This window comes from Dromiciops gliroides, chromosome 5, assembly GCF_019393635.1.
Source record: "Dromiciops gliroides isolate mDroGli1 chromosome 5, mDroGli1.pri, whole genome shotgun sequence".
NCBI classification, from domain to species: Eukaryota; Metazoa; Chordata; class Mammalia; order Microbiotheria; family Microbiotheriidae; genus Dromiciops; species Dromiciops gliroides.
The window spans coordinates 204,609,138-204,635,855 of NC_057865.1; the positions used below are offsets into that span (position 1 = coordinate 204,609,138).

Here is a 26,718-nt window from a genome sequence, read left to right on the forward strand (position 1 = left end):
CCCATCTTTCTCTCCATGGCCATTTTCACTATTCCCAGGCAATTTTATTCTCTCCTAACGTTTGCAAAAGTTATTTCCATAAAAATGGCCCCCAAATGCATACCTAAAAACTGCATAAAATTTTGAAATGTAGTATATATGTACGTATAATCTCAAAATAGTGTATATAGCAAAGTATCGTGAATATAGCATCTCAAAATAGTGTAAATATGTAATCTCAAAATGTATATATGTGTGTATATACATATATATCTCCAAATATTGTGTATGTGTGTGTATGTCATTTTGACGGAGATAATTTTTGAAACTTTTAAGAGTGAATAAAATTACCGAGTGTGTGCAAAGGACCATGGGAGAAACCTGGGAGAAGACCAGATAGCTATATAAATTATTAAGATAGGTAATAGAGAGAGATATGGATGATAGATATGAATCTCCAACTATCCTGCTGACACCTCCAATTTAACTTATTTTATTGTCTACTTAGGATCTTTCCCTCTATCAGAGAAATGCAAGTTAAAACAATGCATTTTGCTGTTTCTCCTAGACTTAAGGATTTCTGTCAGTGGCAACACCACCCATTCCCCTGTGTACAAAATTTTGACTTCCTTCTCTGTCATCCATTTACCAAGCCCTATGAACTCTATCTCTAACATCTGCATCAGCCCCCTCTTAAGAGGTCCTCCTTAACATCTACCTGGATTATTGCAGGTATACCCCAACAAGTCTTTCTGCCTCCTTTCTCTTCCCCCTCCAGGCCTTCCCTTTTTTTTTTTTTTAAGGGAAGGGTTGATAAATTTCATTTCATCAAAAACTATTTTGATGTTTTTACATTGTTAGCTGCCCCAAGGACTCCCCACCCACCGACCCACACATTTAGAATCGTCCCCCCACAACAAAGGACAACTGAGCAAAAGAAATACTTTGGCTGTATATGACAAGGTATATTATTTGACACCTAGTCTATATCCCCTTTATCTAAAAAAATAATAAACTTTTTTAAGTGAGGCAATTGGGGTTAAGTGACTTGCCCAGGGTCATACAGCTAGTAAGTGTTAAGTATCTGAGGCCAAATTTGAACTCAGATACTCCTGACTCCAGAACCAGTGCTCTATCCACAACGCAACAGTTTCAAATTTCATCTTCCCTTTCCTCCCTCTCCTATCCTCTCCCTGAGGCGGTAAGCAATCAGACATGGGTTATACAACTGCAATTATATAAAACATATTAGTCATTTTGTACAAGAGAACTTGAATAAAAGAAAAAAATGAAAGAAAGTGAAAAATTGCATGCTTCAGTCTGTTTTCAATCAATATCAGTTTTTTTCTCTGGAGGTGGATAGCATGTTTCATCATTAGTCCTTTGGGATTGTCTTGGATTGTTGGGAATAGTTAAGTCATTCACAGTTCTTTATCAAACAATATTACTGTCTCTATGCACAATGTTCTCTTGGTTCTGCTCACTTCACTATACATCAGTTCATACAAGTCTTTCCAGGCCTTTCTGAAATCATCCTGTGAGAAACAGGTGTAGACCACTTCAAAATAAGTTCTTTCAGGGGCAGCTTTGGTATGAAAAAAGCCTTTATTACATTCTCATGAGAATGGGACACCCACAGTAAAGTCAATTAGTGAGTGCTAAATGCTAAAAGTAAGCACCCTGTATTTATCCTGAGCCTGACTCATTAAGTCCCTCCCCTGAGCCACCATAGGTTGCTAGGCACAGGTTCATAATCTTCCTGGGAGAGTTCTAGCTAAATCCTCCTCGATATGTTACCCCTCCGATACATATACACCTTCATGCAACTTACGATCAAAAATGGGGTGGAGATTTTAGACAGAGGAGAAGTTAATAAGTCTATTAGGCAAGCACCGTAGAGACCAGGGTTAACCTTTTACCTACTTTTTCTAGGACACTGGCAAGAGTCAGCTCAAACTGGTTCCTATCTCTAGCCCTGAAAAACTTACTTTTCTCTTCCTCGAGTTGACACAGTTCATTAGATAATACTGTCTTGCTGTTCCTCACATGGGCAAACCTTTCCCTGAGAAAATTCCACCATGTATCAAGCTATTACTGTTTCCCACAATCCTGCTTGTCATTTTTTAAAGCACAATAATATTCCCTAACTATTATATTCCACAGCTCGTTTAGCCATTCCCCAATTGATGGGCATTCCTTTGATTTCCAACTCTTAGCCACCACAAAAAGAGCTACTATAAATATTTTTGTACAAATGAGTCTTTTTCTCTTTTTTGGGAATGTCTTTGGGATATAAACCTAGCAGGGATATTGCTGGATCAAAGGGTATTCACAGTTCTATAGCTCTTTGGGCATAGTTCCAAATTGCTCTCCAGAATGGTTGGATCTTTTCACAATTCCACCAACAGTGGATTAGTGTCCCAACTTTCCATATCCCCTCCCACATCCACTATTTCCCTTTTTTGTTATATTTGCCACTCTGATAGGTGTGAGGTAATACCTCAGAGTTGTTTTAACTTTCATTTCTCTGATCTATAGTGATCTAGAACATTTTTTCATATGATTATGATAGCTTTGATTTCTTTTTTCTGAAAATTTCCTGTTCATGTCCTTTGACCATTTATCAATTGGGGAATGACTTGTATTTTTATACATTTGACTCAGTTCTCTATATAATTGAAAAATGAGGCCTTTATCAGAGATATTTGTTTCAAAAATTCTTGCCCAGTTTTCTGCTTCCCTTGTAATCTTGGTTACAATTAGTTTTGTTTGTGCAAAAAATTTTTAATTTTATATAATCAAAATGATCTATTTCACATTTTGTTTTGCTTTCTATATCTTCTTTGGTCCTAAATTGTTCTTCTGCCCATAAATCTGACAGATAAATGATTCCATGCTCTCTTAATTTGCTTATGGTATCACCCTTTATGTGTAAATCATGTAACTATTTTGACCTTATTTTAGTATACAGTGTGAGATATTGGTCTAAGCCCAGTTTCTGTATTTGTCCCCTTTCTACCAAGAAGAAAGAGAACACATCTTTCTTTCTTTTTTTTTTTAAGTGAGGCAATTGGGGTTAAGTGACTTGCCCAAGGTCACACAGCTAGTAATTGTTAAGTGTCTGAGGCTGGATTTGAACTCAGGTACTCCTGACTCCAGGGCCAGTGCTCTATCCACCGCACCACCTAGCCGCCCCAAGAACACATCTTTCAATTATATTTTTCCTTTAAAATGTGGTAGGCATTGTGTTAGTAGGGATATGCAACCCTTGATACATCTAGGGCCTAGCTTCTTAAACTGTGGGTTGCAAGCCCACATGGGGTCATGTAACTGAATGTGATGGTCACAAAAATTTGACAACAGTAAAAAGTTATGTATACCTACTTTATAAACCTATATACCTGGAGTCATGTAAAAATTTCTTGGTTGAAAAAGGGTCGCAAGAGGAAAAAGTTTAAGAAGCTCTGATCTAGGGAACATGTTGGGGAGCCCTTATTTTTATTATTTCTCTAAAATCAAAAGTCATCCCTTCTTCCTCTTTATCTTCTGCTTCATAAAATTGGCTTAATATTCCTATCTTACTCCTTTGGTAGATAAACTGGAATGGGATTCAGAGAGATTTTGGAGATTACATTTGGGTTAATACAAAGGAGCAATTGCACTTTTCTTTTTTGAACCTAAAATCTACCTTCTCTAATCTCCTGGGTACATGTATACCCCAGGCTGTAGATCCCTAATTCACATAATGACAACTGCTCATCTTGACAGAATGCTAGGTTCAATGTCAGAAAAATCCTCTCCCTAATTCTAAAGTAAATAATCAAAAAGAACAGAATATTTGAAGAAAAATGCTAAAAAGAAAAAGGGACATGCTGATACCTTTTTTCTTTTCTATTTTGTTTTGAGATATAATGCTCTTTTAAGACACTTTGTTAAGTCTGGAGTAAATAAAGACACATTTTTATCCAAACTGCTTTAGATCAGATGGCCAATTCTCATAACAACCTTAATTAACAATTGGGGTCAGCACGGATTATCCTTTGCTAAAAAGCAACGTCCTCAGATTCTGAAAATACTTTGCAGATCATGGATTTAGAGAATTCTAAGTGACACTGAACTTAACTTGCAAGGTTATGCTATCTTGATTTTGTTTTTTTTTAACCAGACCAATGATTTCATAGGTGTGAGGGTCTCCAGATGAGAAACTTCTACCAGTACAGATCAGCACCTTCTCTGCAATTTATAGTCTTAAGAGTTACTTGGTGGTACTGAGAGAGGTCAAGTGATTTATTTCCCCATGGTCATAATAGTCAGTAAAAGTCAGAAGTGAGATTTAAATCCTGATCTTCCTAATTTAGAGGTTAGCTTTCTATACATTATGCCACCTCACATTTAAAAATAAAGGAAATCAATTCATTAAAAACGATTGTTGTGGTTTCAGTACATGAGGGAAAAAACATACATGTAAAATCTCACAAGTCAATTAAAAAATATATGCTGGGGACAGCTAGGTGGTGCAGTGGATAGAGCACCGGCCCTGGATTCAGGAGGACCTGAGTTCAGATCCGGTCCCTGGGCAAGTCACTTAACCCTCATTGCCCTGCAAAAATAAATAAATAAAATAAATAAATAAACACACACACACACACACACACAGAGGACATTTATGGTGAATATTTTGTCTCAAAGGCAGCAGAGTGGTGCAATAGGTAAAGCTCTGGACCTGAGTCAAGACTTAAGTTCAAATGCAGCCTCAGCCTGTGTGGCCCTGGGCAAATCATTAACCTGTTTGCCTCAGCTTACTTTATTGTAAAATGGGAATAACAGCTCCTCTCCTGAAGGATTGTGAGAACTAAATGTATTTTCCAAGCCCTTAGCACAACGCCCAGCACACAGTAGGTGCTATATAAATGTTTATTCCCTTTCCCTCTTCCCCTAAACACCAAAGCCCTCTTCAGGCTGGATGCCTAGGAATCTCAGGTTGGATAAGTGATACTCTTTTGCCAGTAGATTATTATGATATAAAATTTTGGCTTCTTTTTTCAGCAGGGCTTTGAGAGAAAAAGAGAGGAAGGACTTCTAGAGTTCATAAGAAATGTAGGCCAAGAAGAGAATAAAATGCTATGGTTAGAATCTGGCCAGAGTCTGCCCCTTCTGCCTGCAGAGGGCAGTCAAAAGACAGAAATGCTGCATTGACTGTTTGCTCTAGAGAAACGAAGGAAATAGCTGCTGTCTCCCACTTCCTTCAATCAAAACCAGTTTTCTTCCTTAAAGTTCATTCCAAGTCAAGAGTATTTTGATTTAAGCATAAAGATTGAAGTCTTCCCCGCAAGTTACACCTTAAAACTTTCAAAAATACCAAGGAAAGTAGATACTCCTTGAGGCAGAGTAAACCATAACCTAAAAAGGAAATTTAATAAAAGCCTAACACATAGCAGGCTATCAATGGTTACTGAATTTAATTGGATGACACTATCACAGAGCAGTGTGGTTAGGTTTAGAGCTAAGCCACATACCTCATAGATGTTTAGTGCTAATTTAATTAAAGAAAAGTCACTCTTCCTTTGGGCCTTGTTACTTCATCTCTAAAATGAGGTGGTTGACAACATTAAATGATCTCTAGGATCCTTTGCATTTCTACCATTTTTTGAGTCTGTAAGAAACATTTTTAACCCATTTCCTCATTTTAAAATCACAATAGCCAAAGAGATCTTTATCACATTAGGAAACAAAATACTAGACCTTATCGTCTGGGGGCAGCTAGGTGGTGCAGTGGATAGAGCACTGGCTCTGGAGTCAGGAGGACCTGAGTTCAAATCTGGACTCAGACACTTAACACTTACTAGCTGTGTGACCCTGGGCAAGTCACTTAACCCCAATTGCCTCACCAAAAAAAAAAAAAAAGACCTTATCATCTGAAAGAAAAAGCTGGCTTCATCATTTATATAGAGCTGACAGGTTTGACCACCCTAGTGCATTTCTAAATAGAATCCTGTTTATGCCCAAGAATATAAGATTATCACCTAAAAATAGGTTGGGTTTTTATTGTTGTTGTTTTTGCTCAATATGAGGCAACAACATAATATGGCAGCCAAGAAAGCTAATGCAATCACAGGCTGCATTAAGACAAAGCTATCAGAACTACAGAAATAATCATACTGTGCAAAAAGGCAGGACTTCTGGAACTCATTGGGAATTCAAATGGGGAAGTGAATGAGATGCTAGGCCATGATCACCATGCCATGATCAGACCACATCTGGAGTATTGTGTTAAATTCTAAGCACCATATTTTTTTTTATATTTATTTTTTTGTTGTTGAGGCAATTGGGGTTAAGTGACTTGCCCAGGGTCACACAGCTAGTAAGTGTTAAGTGTTTGAGGCCGGTTTTGAACTCAGGTCCTTCTGAATCCAAGGCCGGTGCTCTATCCACTGTGCTACCTAGCTGCCCCCTGAGCACCATATTTTAGGTAAGGTCATTAATAACCTGGAAAATGAGGTTAACCAGGATGATGATGTGTCTGGAGTTCATATCATGTAAAAATCTGTTAAAAGAACCAGTGACATTCATCCTGCAGAAGTAGTTGTTAATGCCTCAAAGTCAATGTGGCAGAAAGTCTCCAGTGGAGTACTCCAGAGCTGTAAGCTTGCCCTGTGCTGTTTAACATTTTTATCGATCACTTGGATAAAAGCATGGGCAACATACAGATGACACAAAGTTTAAAGGGATAGGTAACACAAATGATCCAAAAGGATCTTAATAGGCTAAAGCATTGCAGTAAATTCATAATATACAAATTTCTATAGGAATAACTTAAAGTCTTAAACTTGGTAGAAAAAATTCACAAGATGGGGGCAGCTAGGTGGCACAGTGGATAAAGCACTAGCCCTGGATTCAGGAGGACCTGAGTTCAAATTTGGCCTCAAACACTTGACACTTACTAGCTGAGTGACCCTGGGCAAGTCACTTAACCCTCATTGCCCCTCAAAACAAAACAAAACTTCACAAGATGGGGAAGTCATTTGTAGATAGTAGTTCTGAAAAAGATTTGGAAGCTTTTGTAGAATGCAGGCTCAAAATGAATGAGCAGTGTGATGTAGCAGCCAAAAAAGCTAATGTAGTGTCATGCTGGATTAAGGGCACATAGCTCCCAAGAATAAGGGGGTGATAGTCCCCCGGGGGCAGGTAGGTGGCACCATGAATAGAGCACTGGCCCTGGAGTCAGGAAGACCTGAGTTCAAATTCCTCCTCAGACACTTGACACTTACTAGCTGTGTGACCCTGGGCAAGTCACCTGATTGCCTCAATCAGGGCCATTTCCAGTTGTCCCACTGTATATCTTGCCTCCAGATGGCTCTGGAGGAGAGTGAAGCTGGTGTCTTTGCTCCACAGCTCTCCCTCCCTTAAATCCAATTCACTGCAAGTCCTGATATCATGGTCCTCTTTGAGAACGAAGGACAAGCAACAAAAGGATAGTCCCTTGAACTGTGCCCTATCAGAGCTCATTTGAATTACTGTGGTATATTCTGGGAAACAGGTTAGAGGGCAGCCAGGTTGGGGAAGGGCTCTGAGTCTGTCGTGTGAAAATTGGTTGAAGGAACTGGGCATGTTTAGCCTGAAGAGAAGATTCATTTGAAGGGCCATCATGTCTACAGGAGGAATTTGACTTGTTTCATTTGGCCTCAGAGTGCCAAACTGGGGAAGGTGGGCAAACGTTGCAGAGGGGCAAAATCAGGCTTAATGTCAGGAAGCATTTCTCAACAATTATAGCTGTCCCAAAGTGGAATGGTCTGCCTTGAGAAGTGGCGGGTTCCAGAGGCAGCTAGGTGGCGCAGTGGATAGAGCATCGGCCCTGAGTTCAAACCCGGCCTCAGACGCTTGACGCTTACTAGCTGTGTGACCCTGGGCAAATCACTTAACCCCCATTGCCTCGCAAAAAAAAAAAAAAAAAAAAAAGAGAGAGAGAGAGTGAGAAGTGGTGGGTTCCCTTTCCTTGGAGATCTTCAAGTACTTGCTAGATCACTTTTCTGGTATGCCATACTGGAGATTCCTTTTGTATATATGGGTTGGACTAGATGGTCTCTGAGGTCCTTTCCTACTTTCAAATTCTGTGATTCTGTGACTTAAAGGAGATATGAGATATTGTCAAGGATGCACGAAGGGCTGTCATTTGTAAGAGAATCAACTTCTTCTTGACCCAATGGGTAGATTTAGAGCAGTAGAAGGAAACTGCAAAAACAAACTGCCATGCTGGATATAAGGAGAAACTTCCTAACAATTAGTTATCCAAAAGTAAAAAGGGCTTCTCACTGGGGAGTTGGTGTGACCACCTTCATTGGACAGCTTCAAGAAAATACTAGATGTAATGTTGGAGGGGGCATGGAAAATCAAACACATAGATTGTTAATGAAACTATTCATTGATTCAGTCATTCTGGATAGCAGTTTGTAATTAGGCTACTTAAAAAAATTGGCTGAAGAGTACATATCCTTTGACCCAAAAAGGATTCATATTCAGGTATAGGTTAGACTAGATCTAGGGCCTGTGAGGTCCCTTCCATCTCTGAGATGCTATAATTCTGCCCTCTAGTGCTACTTTCTTTCTTTCTTTCTTTTTTTTTTTTGGTGAGGCAATTGGGGTTAAGTGACTTGCCCAGGGTCACACAGCTAGTAAGTGTTAAGTGTCTGAGTCCAGATTTGAACTCAGTTCCTCCTGACTCTAGGGCCGGTGCTCTATCCACTGCGCCACCTAGCTGCCTCAGTGCTACTTTCTACATGTCACTTCATAAGCAGGCTGACTTCACAATATGTCATTCATGAAATGGATGGTAATATTCCCATGACAGAAAGGAACCCAAAGTAGAAAGCTAGTGTTTTCTGTCACATACTAGGTGTGACCTGAAGCATGCTAGGTGTTCCTGATCCTAGAATTCTCCTTTTTAAAGTGGGCATAATCTTTGCAGTATATACCCCACAAGGTTGCGATGAAGACTAAATGAGATAATATATGTGAAAATAGTTAACATAAATGAACGTAAGTTATTAACTAGATCAATTGCAGCAGTGTATTAGTAATATGAATACTTTGTTCTAGTATTACATTTTCCACTTTTTACAAAATCTGTTACTATACAATACCTACCTTATGTAGAAAGGTATTATGCCTATTTTAGAGATGTAGGAAACAAGGCCCAGGGAGGTGAAGTAGTTTTTCCAAGTTATACCACTAGTTTGTGACAGAGCCAGGTCTCCTGACTCCCATTCTATATTGTTATATATTGTGCTTTCTCCCATTCTATTTTGTTAACTAATACTGGGATCCTTAAAGATCTTATTTTATAGTTTGTATTCTTTCCAAAAAATGAGGAAGATGAGAGCTATTCTTTCCTACATCAAAGGAATGTCCTGAGAATTATCCCTGAAATCCTGTTGAGTTTTCAGTTCATTAGGAAAAAAAAGACTACAGAGTACAACATTGTTCCTTTATTGACTGATGATTTTTACTGAAGTCTGGATTTGGGGGTGAAGTAGGGTTGAGGAAGGTAGTAGGTATTTTATTATGTGCAAATGTTATTATACTTAATTGCTTAAGAAGAATTTTCAGTTAGTTAAAAGCAACTAAACATGAACAAGGCATTTATTTTATAATTTCTTATAACAGTGTATTAACTAGGTTTTTAAGACTATCCAAACGAGGTTTTAACTTTACCTATGAGACAGGGAACCACCTTGAAAAAAGCTAAATCTTCAGCCATTGTAAAGGCAGTGGGTTCTTCTTCTCCTGTGAAAATAGTATGCTGTTCTTCACCAGGCCTTCAGTCTTGAAATAAACCACTGGTAGACTGAACTCCTTGTAATCAATGCAAACATCATTACCAGGCTGCAGCCATCATTCTCCACAACTCAGACTCATAAAAAGCTTCCTGAGAAACAGAAATCCCCTTAGCCTCAGTGAGCTTTTGTATACCCTGATACTATGCAAAACAGGGTATCCAAATGGACGGGTATTGATAAAGCGGTTATTTCAGAGTCCTGTTGTCAATGATGTAAAGGGATGCCCTTAAGTTTTCCCAAGGCATTTGAGCCACAACCTACCCTTATCTATAAACACATAATCCTAAAGAAGCTAAGTGTGAAATGGAATCAAGTTATACTAGGGTACCAAACATCAACAGGAATTCCTACCAGTTATGAGAAAGATAGGGAGCCTCAGAAGTCTCCATAGAGAGATCCACAACTGGCATTTTCCCTCTCTTCTCTGAGTTATACTTTGTACTATGAGTCACTTTGGGGGAAGTTCATCAAATAAAGGAAGCCCAGACTATAGCAACTTCCTTTCCACTCACTAACTTGGTGGTTGTGCCAGTGACAAGATTAAAGTACAAATTACAAGATGCACTATCTCAAAAGCATGTTTACTATAAAGAACTAAGAGTTAGTACTTTCTTATTACATTTGAAATAATTTCTCTGATAGAACAGAGGGACAAGTGGAAATGTTCTGTATATGGTATTAATACCACTACGGACACAAAAGTCATTTCTTTGCCAGATGTTGGGAAGAGTAATAGTAGCAACACAGGATGAAATCCCAAGATGACTTCTGTCTTCCATGTCTTTGTTTTAGTTGTATGAAAGGTAATTAATTAGCCTTGGAGGAATATTCAGCTTGGCAATTTTCTCAAGCCCTCTGACACCAGTAGCCTTCCTTAAGCTCACTCTGCAAAGTTGTGACAAAGTTAGAGGTGTCTCTGGAAGAAGCAGAAGACAAGAACATACATGAATAAAGTTTAAAGAGTAACAAATACTGAGGTGACTGGACCCTTTAAGATTATAGATATCAAAATTCTAAAGCCTTATACTTGTATGCACCTTTCAAAAAGTCTCCATTAGAAAGCAAAAAGATCTTGATTCATTCAGCAAAGAGTTATTAAATATCTAGTATTTTCTGTGGGAAGTACAAAGATGAACAAGAACTCATACGAGGCTTGTAAATAAATAACAGAGTCAAGGAATAAAGAGCAGGAATTGGGATTTTACCCCGTGGTTCCTGGGACACAAGGTATTCTAACTGATCCTCCAGACCTATCAGATAAGGCAGGATCAGTGTATGAATAATTAACTCATTTCCATGGGCAAAGATCTCCAAAGTGGGGACTCACCGAGTAAACAAACAATGTGGGGAAGATTCTTCCTGAGGTTACCCAATTAGGGACTTGTCTCCAACACAACTGCATCACAGCTTTCACCTGTTGTGACCCCAAACTCCACAACTCTGTTCTCCCCCCACTCTATGCGAGCTCCAACCTCTCACTTTCCGCATCAGGTGTCAGCCCTTCTGTGTGGTTATAGCTTAAGTGTGACCAAGGCACTCCCAGCAGGCACCATTAGAAAAATTCCCTTCCCCCTCTAGAAAAACCACACCTGGGGGGTGGGGTGTGAGAATTGAAGGGAATGGAGGCTACCCACCCCCGGGACACTTCATGACTACATGAGGCACCCCTCGGCTAGCTCTGAGATAGTCTGAATAAAAGCTCTGCCCCACTAAATCCTTTTTGGGAGGACTGTGTGAATTGCTCAAAATGAAAAGGCATGCATGGGTGCAATTTGCATTAAAGATTTCATTCTATTTCCCAAAAGACCCTCCTCTCTTCTAAACTTCCCCAGTGCTGTCAAGCGCACAACCCAGTCACCCAAGTCCACAATCTCAGTGCTATCTCTATACTTCTCAGTATAGTTACCCTCCTGTGCAAACAAAGGAAGGAGGTGAATTCTCATGTCTTATATTCTTTGGAAAGTATAAAGATGGGCATGTGTCCCCACCAGGTTTGTAAATAAATGGCAGGGAGTAAAGAAAGAAAGAACAGGAATAATTCATTAAACCTGGAGTCAGGAAGACCTGGGTTAAAATCTGACTTTATTTAGTAGCAGTGAGACCCTGAGCAAATCACTTAAATCTCAGTGTGCCTCAGTTTCCTCATCTATAAGATGAGGATAATAATAGCACCCAATTTTCAGGGTTGTTGTAAGGATAAAATGAGATAATATATGTAAAGCTATTTGCAAACCTTAAAACGCTACATAAATGCTAGCCAGCAGGAGCAGGAGCAGGAGAAGCAGCAGCAGCAGCAGCAGCAGCAGCAGCAGCATCTCTTCCAAAGCAGTCTGGTCATTATAATTACATAACATTTAGTTTCTTTTTTATTGTTGTTCTTTTATAATCTATATTGCTATAGTTATTGTAAATACAGTTTTTCCTTACTTTACTTTGCATCAGTTCACTTAAGTCTTCCCATTCTTCCCTTTATATTCATAATTTCTTAGAGGGAAGTAATATTAAATATAAATATTTTGTCATATATAGGACCTATCTTTTTATCTTTGACCTCCTAGTGATATATCTACTGCCTAGCTATAGGATGTCTGAATCAAAAGTTATGGGTATTTTAGTTACTGTTCCACTAGCAGACTATTGCCATATTTTATTATCTATGTCAGTCTGATGGGTATGGAGTGAAACCTCAGAGTTGTTTTGAATTGCACTTTTTATTACTAGTCATTTGCAGCAGTGTTTCATATGGTTGTTAATAATATACAGTTCTTTTGAGAACTGTTTGTTCAATTCCTTTGACCACTTATGCAGTGGGAAATGGATTTTGGTATTGTATACTTCTTTCCTAAATAGCCTGATATCAAACAAAAATGATGTTTTAACAATGGGAGGAAAAATAACTGTTTTTTGAAAGAAACTTATTCTTTGGAAAGTGCACTTTGAAAATGTTATGTTTGGAAATGTTTGTATCATCATATGATTTTGTTGCTGAAAACTATGCATATCATTTCTAAAAATTATAATATTTGCATACTTTAAAAATCTGGAAACCATTGTTTAAAAACCGAACTTTAAAAATATTTCAAATCATTTTGTTAAAAATATAAAAGTACAGCACCTTTAGATTAGTTTGCAAGAATCACTGGCATGAGAGGTATGTAACGATTGGAATGACGCCACCTGCTGGAGACTTACTGTAGAAGAGTTCCGCCCATGAAGTGAAGGTCTTTGAGGGCAAGACCAGAAGTCTTTTCTTTGGCGTCAGGAAGTGACGCGGGCTAGTGGGAGGAGGAAGGAAGAGACTGGCACTCGCTCTGACGCTCTTTCCTGGGGACTCTGGCGGAGAAGGGAGCTAGAAATGTGCTCTCCCTTTAATAGATAGGAATCTAGGCCTTTCTCTCTCTCTCTTTACCATAAGCATAATAAATGCTTAAAAGCTTAACTCTTGCTAAAGCTTATAATTTATTGGCGATCACTCATTAGATATTTTAGACAGACTAGCTAGAATTTTAGCCCTTAACAGGTAATAGAAATTTACTAGCTGAATTTTAACAAAAATAGTGTGTAATTGATAGATGGGACTGAAAAATGAGTATTAAAATTTATCAAGTACAACCACCATATTTGGAACGATGTAACTTTGGGAATAACAGCAAATTAAAACCAAAGTATCAAAATAAATAAACTGAACTTAAAACCCTGCACATGTATACAATGTATAAATAAAAAAGGATAGATATATTAGGGCGGTACTAAAAAATTTCTTTACTGATGAGGTACACAATCAAAAAAACTGGAGACCATTGTGTATAGGACTAAGGAGGCTAAAGTTAAAGGATTAATCTCTTAGAGAACAGTCAGTAGCACTCTGTTTTTCAGGTCATATTGAATCTTTTACTTGGACAACTATCTTGAAAAGGAAGACTGGATGACAAGAAACTTCAGAGTGTAGTTTTAGCAACAAAAACACCACAACTACAGCTAGAAAACTATGTGCATATTGTGGTCTTCTTGTGCGTATATATAACAGGTTAGAATCTAAGTTTCTTGCAAATAGAAATTGTTTCATTCACAGGATTTGTATCCCAATGCCTAGCACAGCACCTGGCACATAGTATGAGCGAAATAAATAGTTTTTAATTGATCAGTTCTATAAAGAACATAGTAGTATGACTGATGGATGAATACTTAACTGTGGCTATTAAATGAAGGATTAGACATTTGGGACAATAAATAGATCCAGGTCCTGGTTAGCAAAACATAAAATAATATTCTCCCCAAAGAACTCAAAACAGTGCTTACTTTCATAATACTCAAAGCATTTAGCAGAGGCACTGCTGCTCCAAGTATAATCAGAAGGCTTCTTTCCTCGATTGTCCCGAGCATAGATGTTGCCTCCAAATTCAACTAGCATCTCAATCAGGTCTACATTCTTTACTTTGGCTGCATGATGAAGAGCTGTCTCATGCAATTTCGCTGCATTCACATTGGCTCCTGAAATACAAGAAGAAGAAACAAAGATATGTACCAAAGGCATTATCATAGAGTTAAGAGAACAATATAATATTCCTACCCTTCTAAAATGTCCATACCCTTTGACCAAGAGATTGCTCTGCTAGGCACATAACCCTAGGAAGTAATTGACAAAAAGAAGGCCCACCAAAGCCAAAATACTTACAGGAGCATTTTTTTTTGTAATAACAAAGAACTGGCCTATCTATTGGGGAACAGCTAAACAAACTGTAATATATGAATGTAATGGAATGTATTATTGCTCTTTAAGAAAAGAAAAACATGATGAATCTAGAGAAGCATTAAAAGACTTAAATGAACTGAAGTGAAGTAAGCAGAGTCAGGAAAACACTGCATAGTGACAACAGTATATAAGGAAAGAATAACAAAACATTCAAAAATGAAAGCTGCAAAATTATAAACAAGTTTGACACCAAAGATAAGAAAAGAGAAGACATCTCCCACTTCCTCCTTTGCAGAGATGAGGGATCCACATTCGAGGAACACTGAACAAAATGTCGTTTTTTCCTTCTCAATATATTGATTCATTTTGTTGAATTTTTTCTTCTCTTCCTCTTTTTATTTTTTGAAAAATTATTTGTCACATGAATCCCCCTCCTGGGAAGAGGAAGGGGAAAGATAAAGGGGAAAATCCAGGCAATGTAAAAACAAAAGATGTCAATAAAAATCTGATCTCATCTATAAAAAGATGATCTCTTTTGAGTGGCTGAAAATTTGATTGAAGAAGCACTGTTGTATTCTTGGACTTCATGAAATCAACACAATGTCACTTGCAAACCTAAAGACTTTGAAGATCTCACCATCTACAGGGAATTCATTTTCCATTTGGATTCTTGGAAGGAAATTATCCCCAACAATGGTAAATACCTTTGATACATTTCTCTATGAATCTACTTTATAATATCTGCAACAGATGATCCTTTATAATTTTTATTTTTGTTTAAATACCTAGAGGAATGAGGAATTTATTACCTATTAAAGCAGTTCATTCCATTTTAGGATAGCACTTATTGTTAATTAGGAAGATTTTTCTCATATTAAACTGAAATCTGCTTTTCTGAAACTTCTACCTATTGGTCCTAGCTTTGCCCTCTGAATTCAAGCAGGAGCCAAGATGCATATGATCTTGCAGATGTTAAAGGAATAAATCTTGGTTACTATTACCAGGTTACTCTTATAGTGAAATCATATCTGTTGATTTTCTAATTTCGAGATATCTAGAGTCTTAACCAAAGGGGAGTCAGGTGAATAAATTACTAAGATTAAAGAGAATTGAAAGAAAAGTTCACTAAAACTAAAAAAATCGCCCCTTAAACTAAGCTAAAAGGGTAGGAGGGACATTTTTCTGTTTTTGCAGAGCAATGAGGGTTAAGTAACTTGAGGGACACACAGCTAGTAAGTGTCAAGTATCTGAGGCAGCATTTGAACTCAGGTCCTTCTAAATCCAGGGCTGGTGCTTTATGCCACCTAGCTGCCCCGAGGAGGGACATTTTCTTAATTAGCCTCTGTTCAACTTCTTCAAAAAACTCAAAGCAAAGTTACTCATTTATACCCAGTTGCAATTTGTCATGCGATAAAAAACCATGTAATGAGGTCTTAAACTTATATTATAAGGCAGTAATTATCAAAATTATTTGGTACTGGCTATGATGTTACTGGGAGTTTTCAATAGTAGATTCTTCCTATTTTCACTTTCCCCCCTAGCTCTAATAGATCTGGGCAGCTTTCATTTATGATTTTTTGTAATAGGGTATTGAGGCTTTTTCTCTCTGTGATTTTCAGGTAGTCTGATGATTCTTAATATTGACCCTTTTTAATCTGTTTTCCAAATCAGTTGCTTTTGACAGCATTTGCCTTATATTTCTTCTGTTTTATTTTTCAAACTTTTGTTTTTGTTTTAATATTTCTTACTGTCTCATGGAGTCAATGATTTGTTTGGCCCATTCTAATTTTCTGGGGGGTCAAGTTCCTAGTGAAGGTTTACCACCTTCTGTTGTAAGCCATTAAATCTCCTTGTCATTTTTTTCTCCCTAGCATTTGTTTCTTTTAACATTATACTTTGTACCTCTTGCTTCATTTCCTCCAGGTGCTCCTGTAGTCCTTGTGGTCAGAACATTCTTTTCTCTAAAGCTCCATTTCAAGTTGTTGTGAAGTTAACTCTTCTTCAAGTTATGTTTCTTGAGCTTCTCTAATCTCCTAATGTTTCTTTATTTTGTTTGGTGTTTTCTTCTGTTTACTTGTATCTCCAGTTTTAGTTTCTGGGTTGTTGTTTTGTCCTTTGGTATGTGGTGGTGTTGAAATGTATGGTGTTCAGGAAAGACTAGTAACTCTAATGTGAGGGCTGCTTTTCATGGTTAGTGTCCACCTGCTGCCCAACTCTTTCACCTGTGACCCCAATAGCATGCCCAGCAGCCACACCCAGGAAAACATTTCAGCAGATGGGCTAAATCAGGCTGAGGGTAACTGAGGGGCCTCAAGCCTGTCAGTGAGTTAATGGGGTATCTAGCCCAAGCAAGAATGTTGAAGAATTTCCCTGGTAGAATGGGTAGATGAGAATAGTTTGTTCCAACGACCATGAAAGCAGCTGAAGCAGGTGCTGTGGAGTACTTAGAGCAAGATCAGACATCAAAGACCCCAAGGTCATCCACTGCATCCTGGGCCATCACCAGTTGTCTTGACTTTTGTCTTGTCACTGGACTCTAATAACTCTGGAAGAAAGAATGAGGCCAACGACCTTGTGCAACTCCTCCTGGCTTAAATCCAATTTATGCACAAGAAAAGAGATATCACCCTTACCATTTTACCATTTTTACCTACCTCAAAGTCTTGTGGCAACAGGCAAGTGATGAAGCAGCGTGTGCAGATACATTTGGAGCTATAGTAACAACCCTGCCCACAGGTGGCCGGCGGCCCAGGCCATGGGGTCATCTTCTCACTGGACTGAAACAGCAGTGGGATTCAGCAGCCCCTGAGTGTCTGAGCAGACTTTTGAAAGGACTACACTGCTCACCTCCTGGCATGAGGTAGGGACTAGAAAAGGTGCCCCCAAAATTGTGAGATTCGCACAACTCTAGCCTGCTTACCACAGCAGGCAGGGATCCCACCCTGTGGTTGAAACACAAAAAATGTACAAAAACTTTTGCAAAGATGATTCCACTGATCATTGGTACGTGGAATGTGCGCACATTTATGGACAACATGAAATCCAGTAGACTTGAAAGATGAGCAGCTCTTGTTGTGAGAGAACTCAGCAGGCATTTCATCCAAATAACAACCCTGAGTGAAACAAGGCTGGCAAATGAAGGCCAGCTTATCAAAGTATGAGCTGGATGCACATTTTTGTGGAGTGGCCACAGTGAGGGTGAGCACCATGTCTTAATGTCTGAAGGTGGACAGTTTATTGCTAACTTAGAGGGAAAGCTGAGCCATCCCACAGTTGACAATAGTGGAGCAGAAGAAGAGTGAGCAACTTTTAGAGATTTGGTGTACGGCACTGCACTTACTCATCTGGGCCAGAAAATCTGCCAACATCAAGATTGGTTTGATGAAAATGATGGGAAAATTCAGGAGCTGCTAAATAAAAAATGTTTACCAGCAGGATAGTTCATCTGTCTATAAGAAGGCAGTGTTTAACTCCATCAAAAAAGTAAAGTGCAAGCAAAGCTTTGAGAGATGTAGGATTCTTGGCTCAGTAAGAAGGCAGATAAAATTCATTTTTCTGCTGACAGTAACAATCCAAAGTGCTTCTGTGATGCCCTGAAGGCTATTTATGGGTCAAAGACCTATGGTGCATCTCAACTACTCAGTGCTGATGGAGCCATATTGATTAGTGATAAGGACATGAACTTGGAGAGATGGGCTGAATACTTCCACAGAGTTCTCAACAGGCCATCATCAACCAACCCTGAAGACATTGATTATTCACTTCAAGTTAAAGTCAATTCCTCTCTAGCTGAACTTTCAACTAAACAAGAGATTCTGAATGCCATTCAGCTTCTCTCATTCGGCAAAGCAGCTGGTGCTGATTCTATTCCAGCTGAGATTTACAAGGTAAGGGGGTCCGCTGCTCATACCAAAGTTGACTAAAATCTTCCTGGTTATATGACAAGAGTAGGTTATCGAGGGCAGCTAGGTGGCGCAGTGGAAAAAGTACCAGCCCTGGATTAAGGAAGCCCTGAGTTCAAATCCAGTCTCAGACACTTGACACTAGCTGTGTGACCCTGGGCAAATCACTTAATCCCCTTTGCCCCCCCCCCACAAAAATTTTAAATAAAAATAAAATAAAATAAAAATCCGGCTTCAGACACTTGACACTTACTAGTTGTGTGACCCTGGGCAAGTCACTTAACCCTCACTGCCCCAGAAAAAAAAAGAGTAGGTTATCTCCTAGGAGTTCAAGGATGCCTCCATTTTCCATCTCTACAAAGAAAAAGAAAATTGGTTGTCCTATGAGAATCACAGGGATGGGAGGCATGAGGTGTCTCTCTCTCTTTTTTTTTTTAAGTGAGGCAATTGGGGTTAAGTGACTTGCCCAAGGTCACACAGCTAGTAAGCATTAAGTGTCTGAGGCCGGATTTGAACTCAGGTACTCCTAACTTCAGGGCCGGTGCTTTATCCACTGCACCACCTAGCTGCCCCAGAGGTGTCTCTCTTAATCATAACTGGAAGGATTCTTGCCAGAGACCTTCTTAATAGGCTGATCCTTCATTTGGAAGATGGTTGTCTACCCAAGAGCCAAGTGTGGCTTTCAGAAAGAGGCAAGGAATAATCAATATGGTGTTTGCTGCTTGACAACTCCAAGAAAAATGCCAAGAGCAGAAAAGAGCTCTGTACCCAACATTTATCCATCTGACCAAGAATAATACTGTCAGTCATGAGGGTTTGTGGAAGGTCATGTAAAATTTGGTTGCCTGGACAAATGTAATGGTATTGTATACCAGTTCCATGACAGCATGCTTGCACACAGGTTCTGAATAATGGATGATGTTCTTGTGCATTCCCAGGTACCAGCAGAATGAAGCAGGGTTGTGGGCTTGCTCCCAGGCTTTTTCACATGATGTTTTCAGCAATCTTGTTGGATGCCTTCAATGAGGATGAAGATGGCATCAAGGTTGGCTACTGCACTAATAGTAAACTATTTAATCTAAAAAGGCTACAAGCCAAGACTAAAGTGGAGGGAGAGCTGGTGCTCAACTTTTTGTTCACAGATGATTGTTCACTCAATGCAGCCTCTGAGGCTAAAATGCAACATGCTAATTTTGGCCTAACATCAAGAAAGCAGAGGTTCTCTACCAACCAGCACCATACCATCCATATGTGGAATCATCTGTTACATCAAATAGGAAATTTCAAATGCTGTGGATAAGTTCACTTATCTTGGCAGTATACTTTTCAGAGATGTACATACATAGATGATGAGGTTGCCAGAGCTAGCTCAGTGTTAGGGAGGCTCTGAAGGAGAGTGTGGGAAAGAAGAGGTTGCCCACCAAACTGAAGGTCTACAGAGCCATTATGCTGACTTCATTGTTGTATGCCTGTAAAACCTAGACAGTTTACCAGTGCCATGCCAGGAAACTAAATTGCTTCCATTTGAATTGTCTTAGGTAGATTCTGAAGATCACCTGGCAAGATAAGGTACCGGACACTGAGGTCCATTCTCGAGCTAAACTGCCAAGCATTCAAACTACCGCAGAAAGCAGAGCTCTGGTGGACTGGCCATGTTTGTTTGAATGCCAAACATATGTTTGCCTAAGAGACAATTTTGTGGACAACTCACACAAGGCAGATGTTCAGTGATACAAGCACACTCTCAAGGTTTCTCTGAAGAACTCTGGAATTAGTTGTGAGAGACATGGGAGACACTGGCACAGCATGGCGTGCCTGCATCAAAGAAGGCTCTGTACTCTATGAACAAAGCAGAACTATAGTAGCTCAAGAGAAAAGTGAGATGTGCAAATTTAGAGACATCTCCATTCCAAGTGGTCATAGGGACTATTTGTGTCTGACTTGTGGTAGCACTTTTGAAGCTCATATTGGTCTGATCAGCCGCAGTCACACACTGTACCTTGACCCTGACATAGTGGTGCCATTTTGGTCCTCTTCCAGCAGGAAGGACAACCACCATGCTGTGGCAGATCAGGTACAGGCTTCCTAGGCCTGCACTGGACATTGATCTGGCCCTCTTTCCTATAGTGGCCAAGGCAGGGCTACTTGAGCACTGTTGCCTGGGCTGTGGTCTAATTAATCCTTGTATCTCTTGCTATAGATCTGAGCCCATCACCTACCCCTCGGTTTTCTTCACTCAGAGCCTCTATCAGATTCTGGCAGTTTTTGTGTACAAGCCTGAAATGGATGAAAGAACTTATAGCTGTTTTCTTTGGCTTTCTTATTATTACATTCTTCTTAGAGGCTTATTGGGAGATCCGCGTTCTTCTACCTCTTAACACAGCACCATTTTGTTTTGTTCAGTTATTTTTCGGTTGTGTCTGACTCTTTGTGACCTCATTTGAGGTTTTCTTGGCAAAGATACCAGAGTGGTTTGTCATTTCCTTCTCCAGCTTATTTTACAAACAAGGAATTGAGGCAAACAGAGTTAAGTGACTTGCCCAGGGTCACACAGCTAGTAAGTGTCTGAGGCCAGATTTGAATTCACATAGATGAGTCCTTCTGACACCAGGCTTGGTTCTCTATCCATTGTGTCACCTTGCAGCCCCCAACATATCACCAGAGTCCCACAATTCTCAACAGATATGAAGTAATAATCCTAAAAACTCTGTTGCTTTCAAAGAGTCATAGTCTCCAGCCTCTTAATGTCCTAGGTCTGTGGAATCCCTTAATTTATCCAGGCTGTATGCTTTGTTTTGATCTGGACCATGCTTAGAAGTGAAAAATCAGTCAGGAATTCCTCCCTTCACCTAAGCTACAAAATGAAAGAAGATTTGATTTGAAAAGCTCAACAGAATTGATATTTCCCCATTTTTACATAAATAGATAATTAAATAAATTTAACCCACTAGCTACTTAAAAAAAATAAGTATGACTATTTCCTATGATAAGAGTTGAAAGACGCATATTAAAGCAAAACAGGAGCACAAATAGAAAAGCTCTCAACAACTGAAAATCCATCTTGTTTGGAAGGCTGGCGAGGGAAGAAACCTTATCTTTTCTATTTTTAACAGTTCCATGTGACTAACTCCAGGACACAACCAAAAGAGCTAAAATGCTCATATTTAAAGCCTTTTCACAGAAAGAATGATTCTAGGTATTATGGAAAGTTGATGAGGGAAATTTTTTGGTAGCTTAAACTCTGACTATGCTAAAAAAAACCCATGATATATATACATACATATATATATAGACACATACACACATATACATATACAAATGTGTGTGTGTGTGTGTGTGTGTGTGTGTGTGTGTGTGTGTGTGTGTGTGTGTGTGTGTGTGTATCCTCAGCTTTCTATTTATTCCTTGTTTTCCCTCTTGGGAAACTGTCCATTCTGAATTTTTTTAGGACGCCTGAGAATCATATGAATTAACTGAATTCTAGAGTCTTGAAGCTGTGCCTTGTTCACTGTGATTCACATCCCTAGATTTAATTTGTCTGTCTCATGCTAAAGCCTTTTTCTCTCTACCCAATTTAGCAATCAGCTCTAGTGGGGAAGGGTTGTGTTCAGGCCCCATCTGTCATGTGTCAAAATTGTATTGGTTAAGAACCACTTACCTGCATTAAGCAGCACTTTCACACAATCCAGATGCTCCCTTGCACAGGCAACATGTAATGGGGTACCAAAATGGCAATCATGGGCTTCTAGATTAGCCCCAACATCAATGAGAAGCCGCACACATTCAGAACTTCCTTTAAATAAATTAAAAAGCAAGCATGAAAGGTAATAAATATAGACTATTTTCTTTACTGTAAAGTAATAAATATGACAGAGGAAGGACCCCAAGTTCTGGTTAAAAAGACAAAGTCATAATTCCATCCTAACCCTGTAAGCAGTTTACATTTAGCATGTTACTCTAAGGAAGCAATTCATAGTTACTAGACCAAAGACACAGGACAGACTATTCAGTCATGCCTATATAATGCTAGAGTAGAGAAACTATAAAGAGAATTTTCTCTTTAGTTTGGGAATAGGTAGACACTTCCTATTCCATTACTCCTAGAGATGTCCTGACTGGAAAAGAGAATGTTCATGATCCCTTATTTCATTGTCTCCCTCTAACCTCAGGAAACACTGTAGAAACAAGTAGTCCTGCAGATATTTTAGTACTGGCATTCCCAAGATCTTGTGGATAAACCTTCTACCAACCTTCCACTAATATGTTGGCTCTCTTTCCCTTTTTTCTATTCCCTTCACTGGTTCTTCTTCCTCTACTGACCTAAATGAGTCTGTTCTAACATTCAGTCCTCCCTTCTCTAGATATACTATGAGTTTCAGAGACTTTCCCACTATCTTGGCTTTGAATATCATTCTTCTGTGGATAGTTCTTGTACTTTCATCTTCAGCCCTGACTTTTCTTCTAGGTTTCAGCTCTGTATCTCTAAAAGATTGATGGACTTTTCTACCTTGATGTTTTGTCATCATCATTCAACAAACATATTATACACCTTCTATTTGCAAGGTACCATGCTAGGTACTAGAGATGCAAAACTAAATACATATAACATGGTACTTTCCCTCAAGAAGTTTAAAATCTACAGTAGAATATATGGCATACACATAAGTAACTATAATGCAAAATAAAATATAAATACATGAAAGATGTACATAAAAAGGTACATGAAAGTATACCATGAGAATTTGAGGCAAAGATCAGTGCCCACTACAAAGGGTTAGGAAAGGTTTCATGGAAGAGTTGGCATCTGGGATGGACCTTGACACATGGGTAGGATTTCAAAAGGCAGAGGTATTAAGGTTACTGTAGAAAGGATGATGTTACAGGAATGGGGCACATCATGAGCAAAGACAGCCAGAAAGGAAAGCATGGGATATATATTCCCATTAAGCATGAGTATCATGAAATAAAGAAAAGGAAACTGGAGCTAGATTATGGAGAGCCTTTGATTTCAAGCTGATGAGTCCAAACTTATTTGGCAGGCAATAGTAGTTTTGAGCAGTGGGGCAATAAGACCAGAGTTTTGTATTAAGAGGATTGCTCAGCACTGCAATATAATGGATTAGGGGTGAGGGAAGCAGAGGAGACAGTGGATCTGATAAGGCAGCTATTGCAAAACCTTCAGGAAATGATGAAGACTGCCTACTAGGATAGAGGCATTAAGAATGAAAGAGCAGGGGGGCAGCTAGGTGGCGCAGTGGATAAAGCACCAGCCCTGGATTCAGGAGGACCTGAGTTCAAATCTGGCCTCAGACACTTGACACTTACTAGCTGTGTGACCCTGGGCAAATCAATTAACCCCCATTGCCTCAGAAAAATAAAAAACAAACAAACAAACAAAAAGAATGAAAGAGCAGGGGGGAAATGCTAGTGATATAAAAGCAACAGAATCAACAAGAGGGAAAAGGCAAAGATGACTTTAAAGCTAAGAGAATGGGTAAGAAGAATGGTAATACCACTGACAGAAAGAAGGAAGCCAAGAACAGTTTTCAGAGAATAAACAATGTTTTAGGCATGTTGAACTTAAGTTGCAATAGGCCATCCAAATGGAGATGTCTAGTAAGTTGTTGAAATGTGAATCTGCATCAAAGGAGAGATCAAGAATGTGTGTGTGTGTGTGTGTGTATAACATGTCTAAAGCTGTTCATCTCTTCCTTCACAAATCAGAATTTGTGGTCCTTTGTAATCTCATTTCTAGCTACTTTTCCATCTTATATTCTGCTATTTTCTTAACATATATCTCTCTGTTCCATCAAGATTAGCTTATTCACTGTCAGGAATATTTTATGCACATCTCTACCTCTGTGTCTTTTTCCACTGTATTATAATGACTTAGAGCTGGAAGGAACCTCAGAGATCACTGAGTTGAGCCACCTCATTACTTTACAAATGAAGAAACTGAGGCCTGCAGAGGTTAAATGACTTGCCCAAAGTCACAGACTTAGTAGAGGTGGGAGTCAAAACCAGGTCCTTTGATTCCAAACCTAATGGGCTTCCCGCCATTACATCCCTCCATCTGGAAAGTTTCCTTCTCTAGCCTTACCTCAATCTAACCCATTCTATAAGGCCCACCTTTTCTATGAAACTCCCACTGACCGCCGCAGATCATAGGGAGCAATTGCTCCCTTTGGCTGTTTGTGCCTCTTATTTGACACTTATATCCAGCCCTGTATCATTTCATGTGCCCTGTCTTTATTTTTCCCAACTAAACTCTACTGCCTCTGAAGGCAGGGATCTTATGTGACTTTGCTCTTAGCACAGGGAGTTGTGCAAGAGTAGGTGGTTGATACATGTTTCTTGATTGATCCCTAACCATTTCCTGCCAAATACTTTGACCTCGAGCTAAAAAACATATTATAACATAAAATAGCTCTCCCCCAGATCAAAAGTGTCTTTTTGGGAGGCAATGTCTACAATTAAATCATACATTTCTGCCCCTATGAAGAAAAAACTATGACCATCATATCATAGGTGGGGAGGGAGGAAGGAAGCTAAGGGCAGAAACTGATCTCAAGACCCTTTTTCCTCACTCTGAGCCTGTCTGTTTCCCTGAAACTTCTACACATTACACCTAGTTTTTTTCCTATGAACAAGTCTAATCCAACTTCCACATGACAGTCCTTGACATATTTGAGGACAACTGTCATGTTATTACCCTCCCCATCCCAATCTTCCCTGCTCCAATATAAATATCTCCAGTTCCTTCAAATCAATTTCATATGGCTTGGCCTTAAGGCCCTTCCCCATTTTCTGTTCCAGATCCTAAAATGTGATGCCTCAAGCTTAATATTCCAGATGTGGTCTGAATATTTCGCTTTTTAAAAAAATGTAATCTATTAACATGAACTTTTCTTACTGCTACGCTGAACCACTGACTCATACTGGTTTTTCTTTCTGTTTTTGTTTTTTTTTGGTTGGGCAATGAGGGTTAAGTGACTTGCCCAAGGTCACACAGCTAGTTAAGTGTCAAGTGTCTGAGTCTGGATTTGAACTCAGGTCCTCCTGACTCCAGGGCCAGTGCTTTATCCACTGTGCCACCTAGCTGCCCCCCCACTGACTCATACTGAAACTGCAATCAACTAAATTCCAGACATTTTCTTTATGCCCTAGCATCTATTCCCTATCTTATACTTTTGAAGTTGATTTTTGGAATCAAAATGTTGGGCTTCACATTTATTTCTATTAAATTTCATCTTAGTGATGACTACACCCATGATTTAAGCCCTCTTTGAGATATTTTTGAATGCTGATTTTTTATTCAACATTTGTTGTCATTTCAAATTTCTAGTCATCCGAAAATTTGATAAACGTTATATCCATGCCTTCATCTGAGTCATCTTTAACATTTTTTTGACCACCACATATCCCAGGACAGATTCCTGAAGCAAGAAATTAGAGATCTTCCTTCAAGCTGATGTTGAATCACTAATGACTACTCATTGGGTCCAGTCATTGAACTAGTTTCCAATCCTTCTAATCCTACTATCTGTTAGTAAACATCACATCTTATCTAAAAGGGTTATTAGCATGAGCAACTTTATTAAATACTTTGCTTTCATCTTAATCTCTGACAGAAAAATGAAACTTTATAAGATCACAAAGATTAGAATCTCTCAAACCACTTGAGAAGCAGCTTGAAGATTCTCCCACAGACTCTGAACTCCTGTAGATCAGCATACAAACCCCATTCCTCACTTCCTAACCCCTACCCTCTGATTCCTCATTGCCCTCCTACCCCAAAGTTTCAACTTAACTCACCACCCCAGCCCTTCCACTTTTTCTCACCCACTCTTTCCACCTACTTAGCTCTTACTGAAATATGGCCTGCCCCCTTACAACACAACCTTCCTGGCTGCACCTTCACTCACTCTCCTTGACTCACTGGTTGAAACAGGGGAGTTGGAATATTCTTGCTCCCCATTGCCACTTCCAGGTTCTCTCCCTACCTGCATTTCTCCTCCTTTGACGTTCATGATATTCATCTCTATTACCCAATCAAAATCCTGGTAGCTGTTGTCTACAGATCTGGGCCCAAATCACTCCTCTTCCTTCCTCGATGAGTTTAGTACCTGGTTCATAATTTTTCTCTTCTCCCCAACTCCTGCCCTCATAGTAGGGGACATCAGCATACATACTGACTCTCCCTCACACACTCTAACCACTCAGTTCCTCAAGTTATTCATTTCCATGAGTTATTCCTCCATCCCACCTCAGCTACAGAGAATGATGGTCATACCCTTGATCTTGCCATCCC

General features: G+C 39.2%; 1 protein-coding gene across 1 annotated transcript in view; it reads right to left on the minus strand.

The window, feature by feature from the left end:
- Positions 1-9,446: 9,446 nt before the first annotated feature.
- ASB13 (ankyrin repeat and SOCS box containing 13) overlaps positions 9,447-26,718 on the minus strand; it is a 31,046-nt gene continuing 13,774 nt past the window's right edge. The window contains exons 5-7 of the mRNA XM_043968784.1: positions 22,066-22,200; positions 14,112-14,303; positions 9,447-10,728 (exon numbers count right to left, since the gene is read on the minus strand). Of these exons, the coding sequence (XP_043824719.1) occupies positions 10,601-10,728; positions 14,112-14,303; positions 22,066-22,200 (455 nt within the window). The 3' untranslated portion in view covers positions 9,447-10,600. The remainder of the gene's footprint in view (positions 10,729-14,111; positions 14,304-22,065; positions 22,201-26,718) is intronic.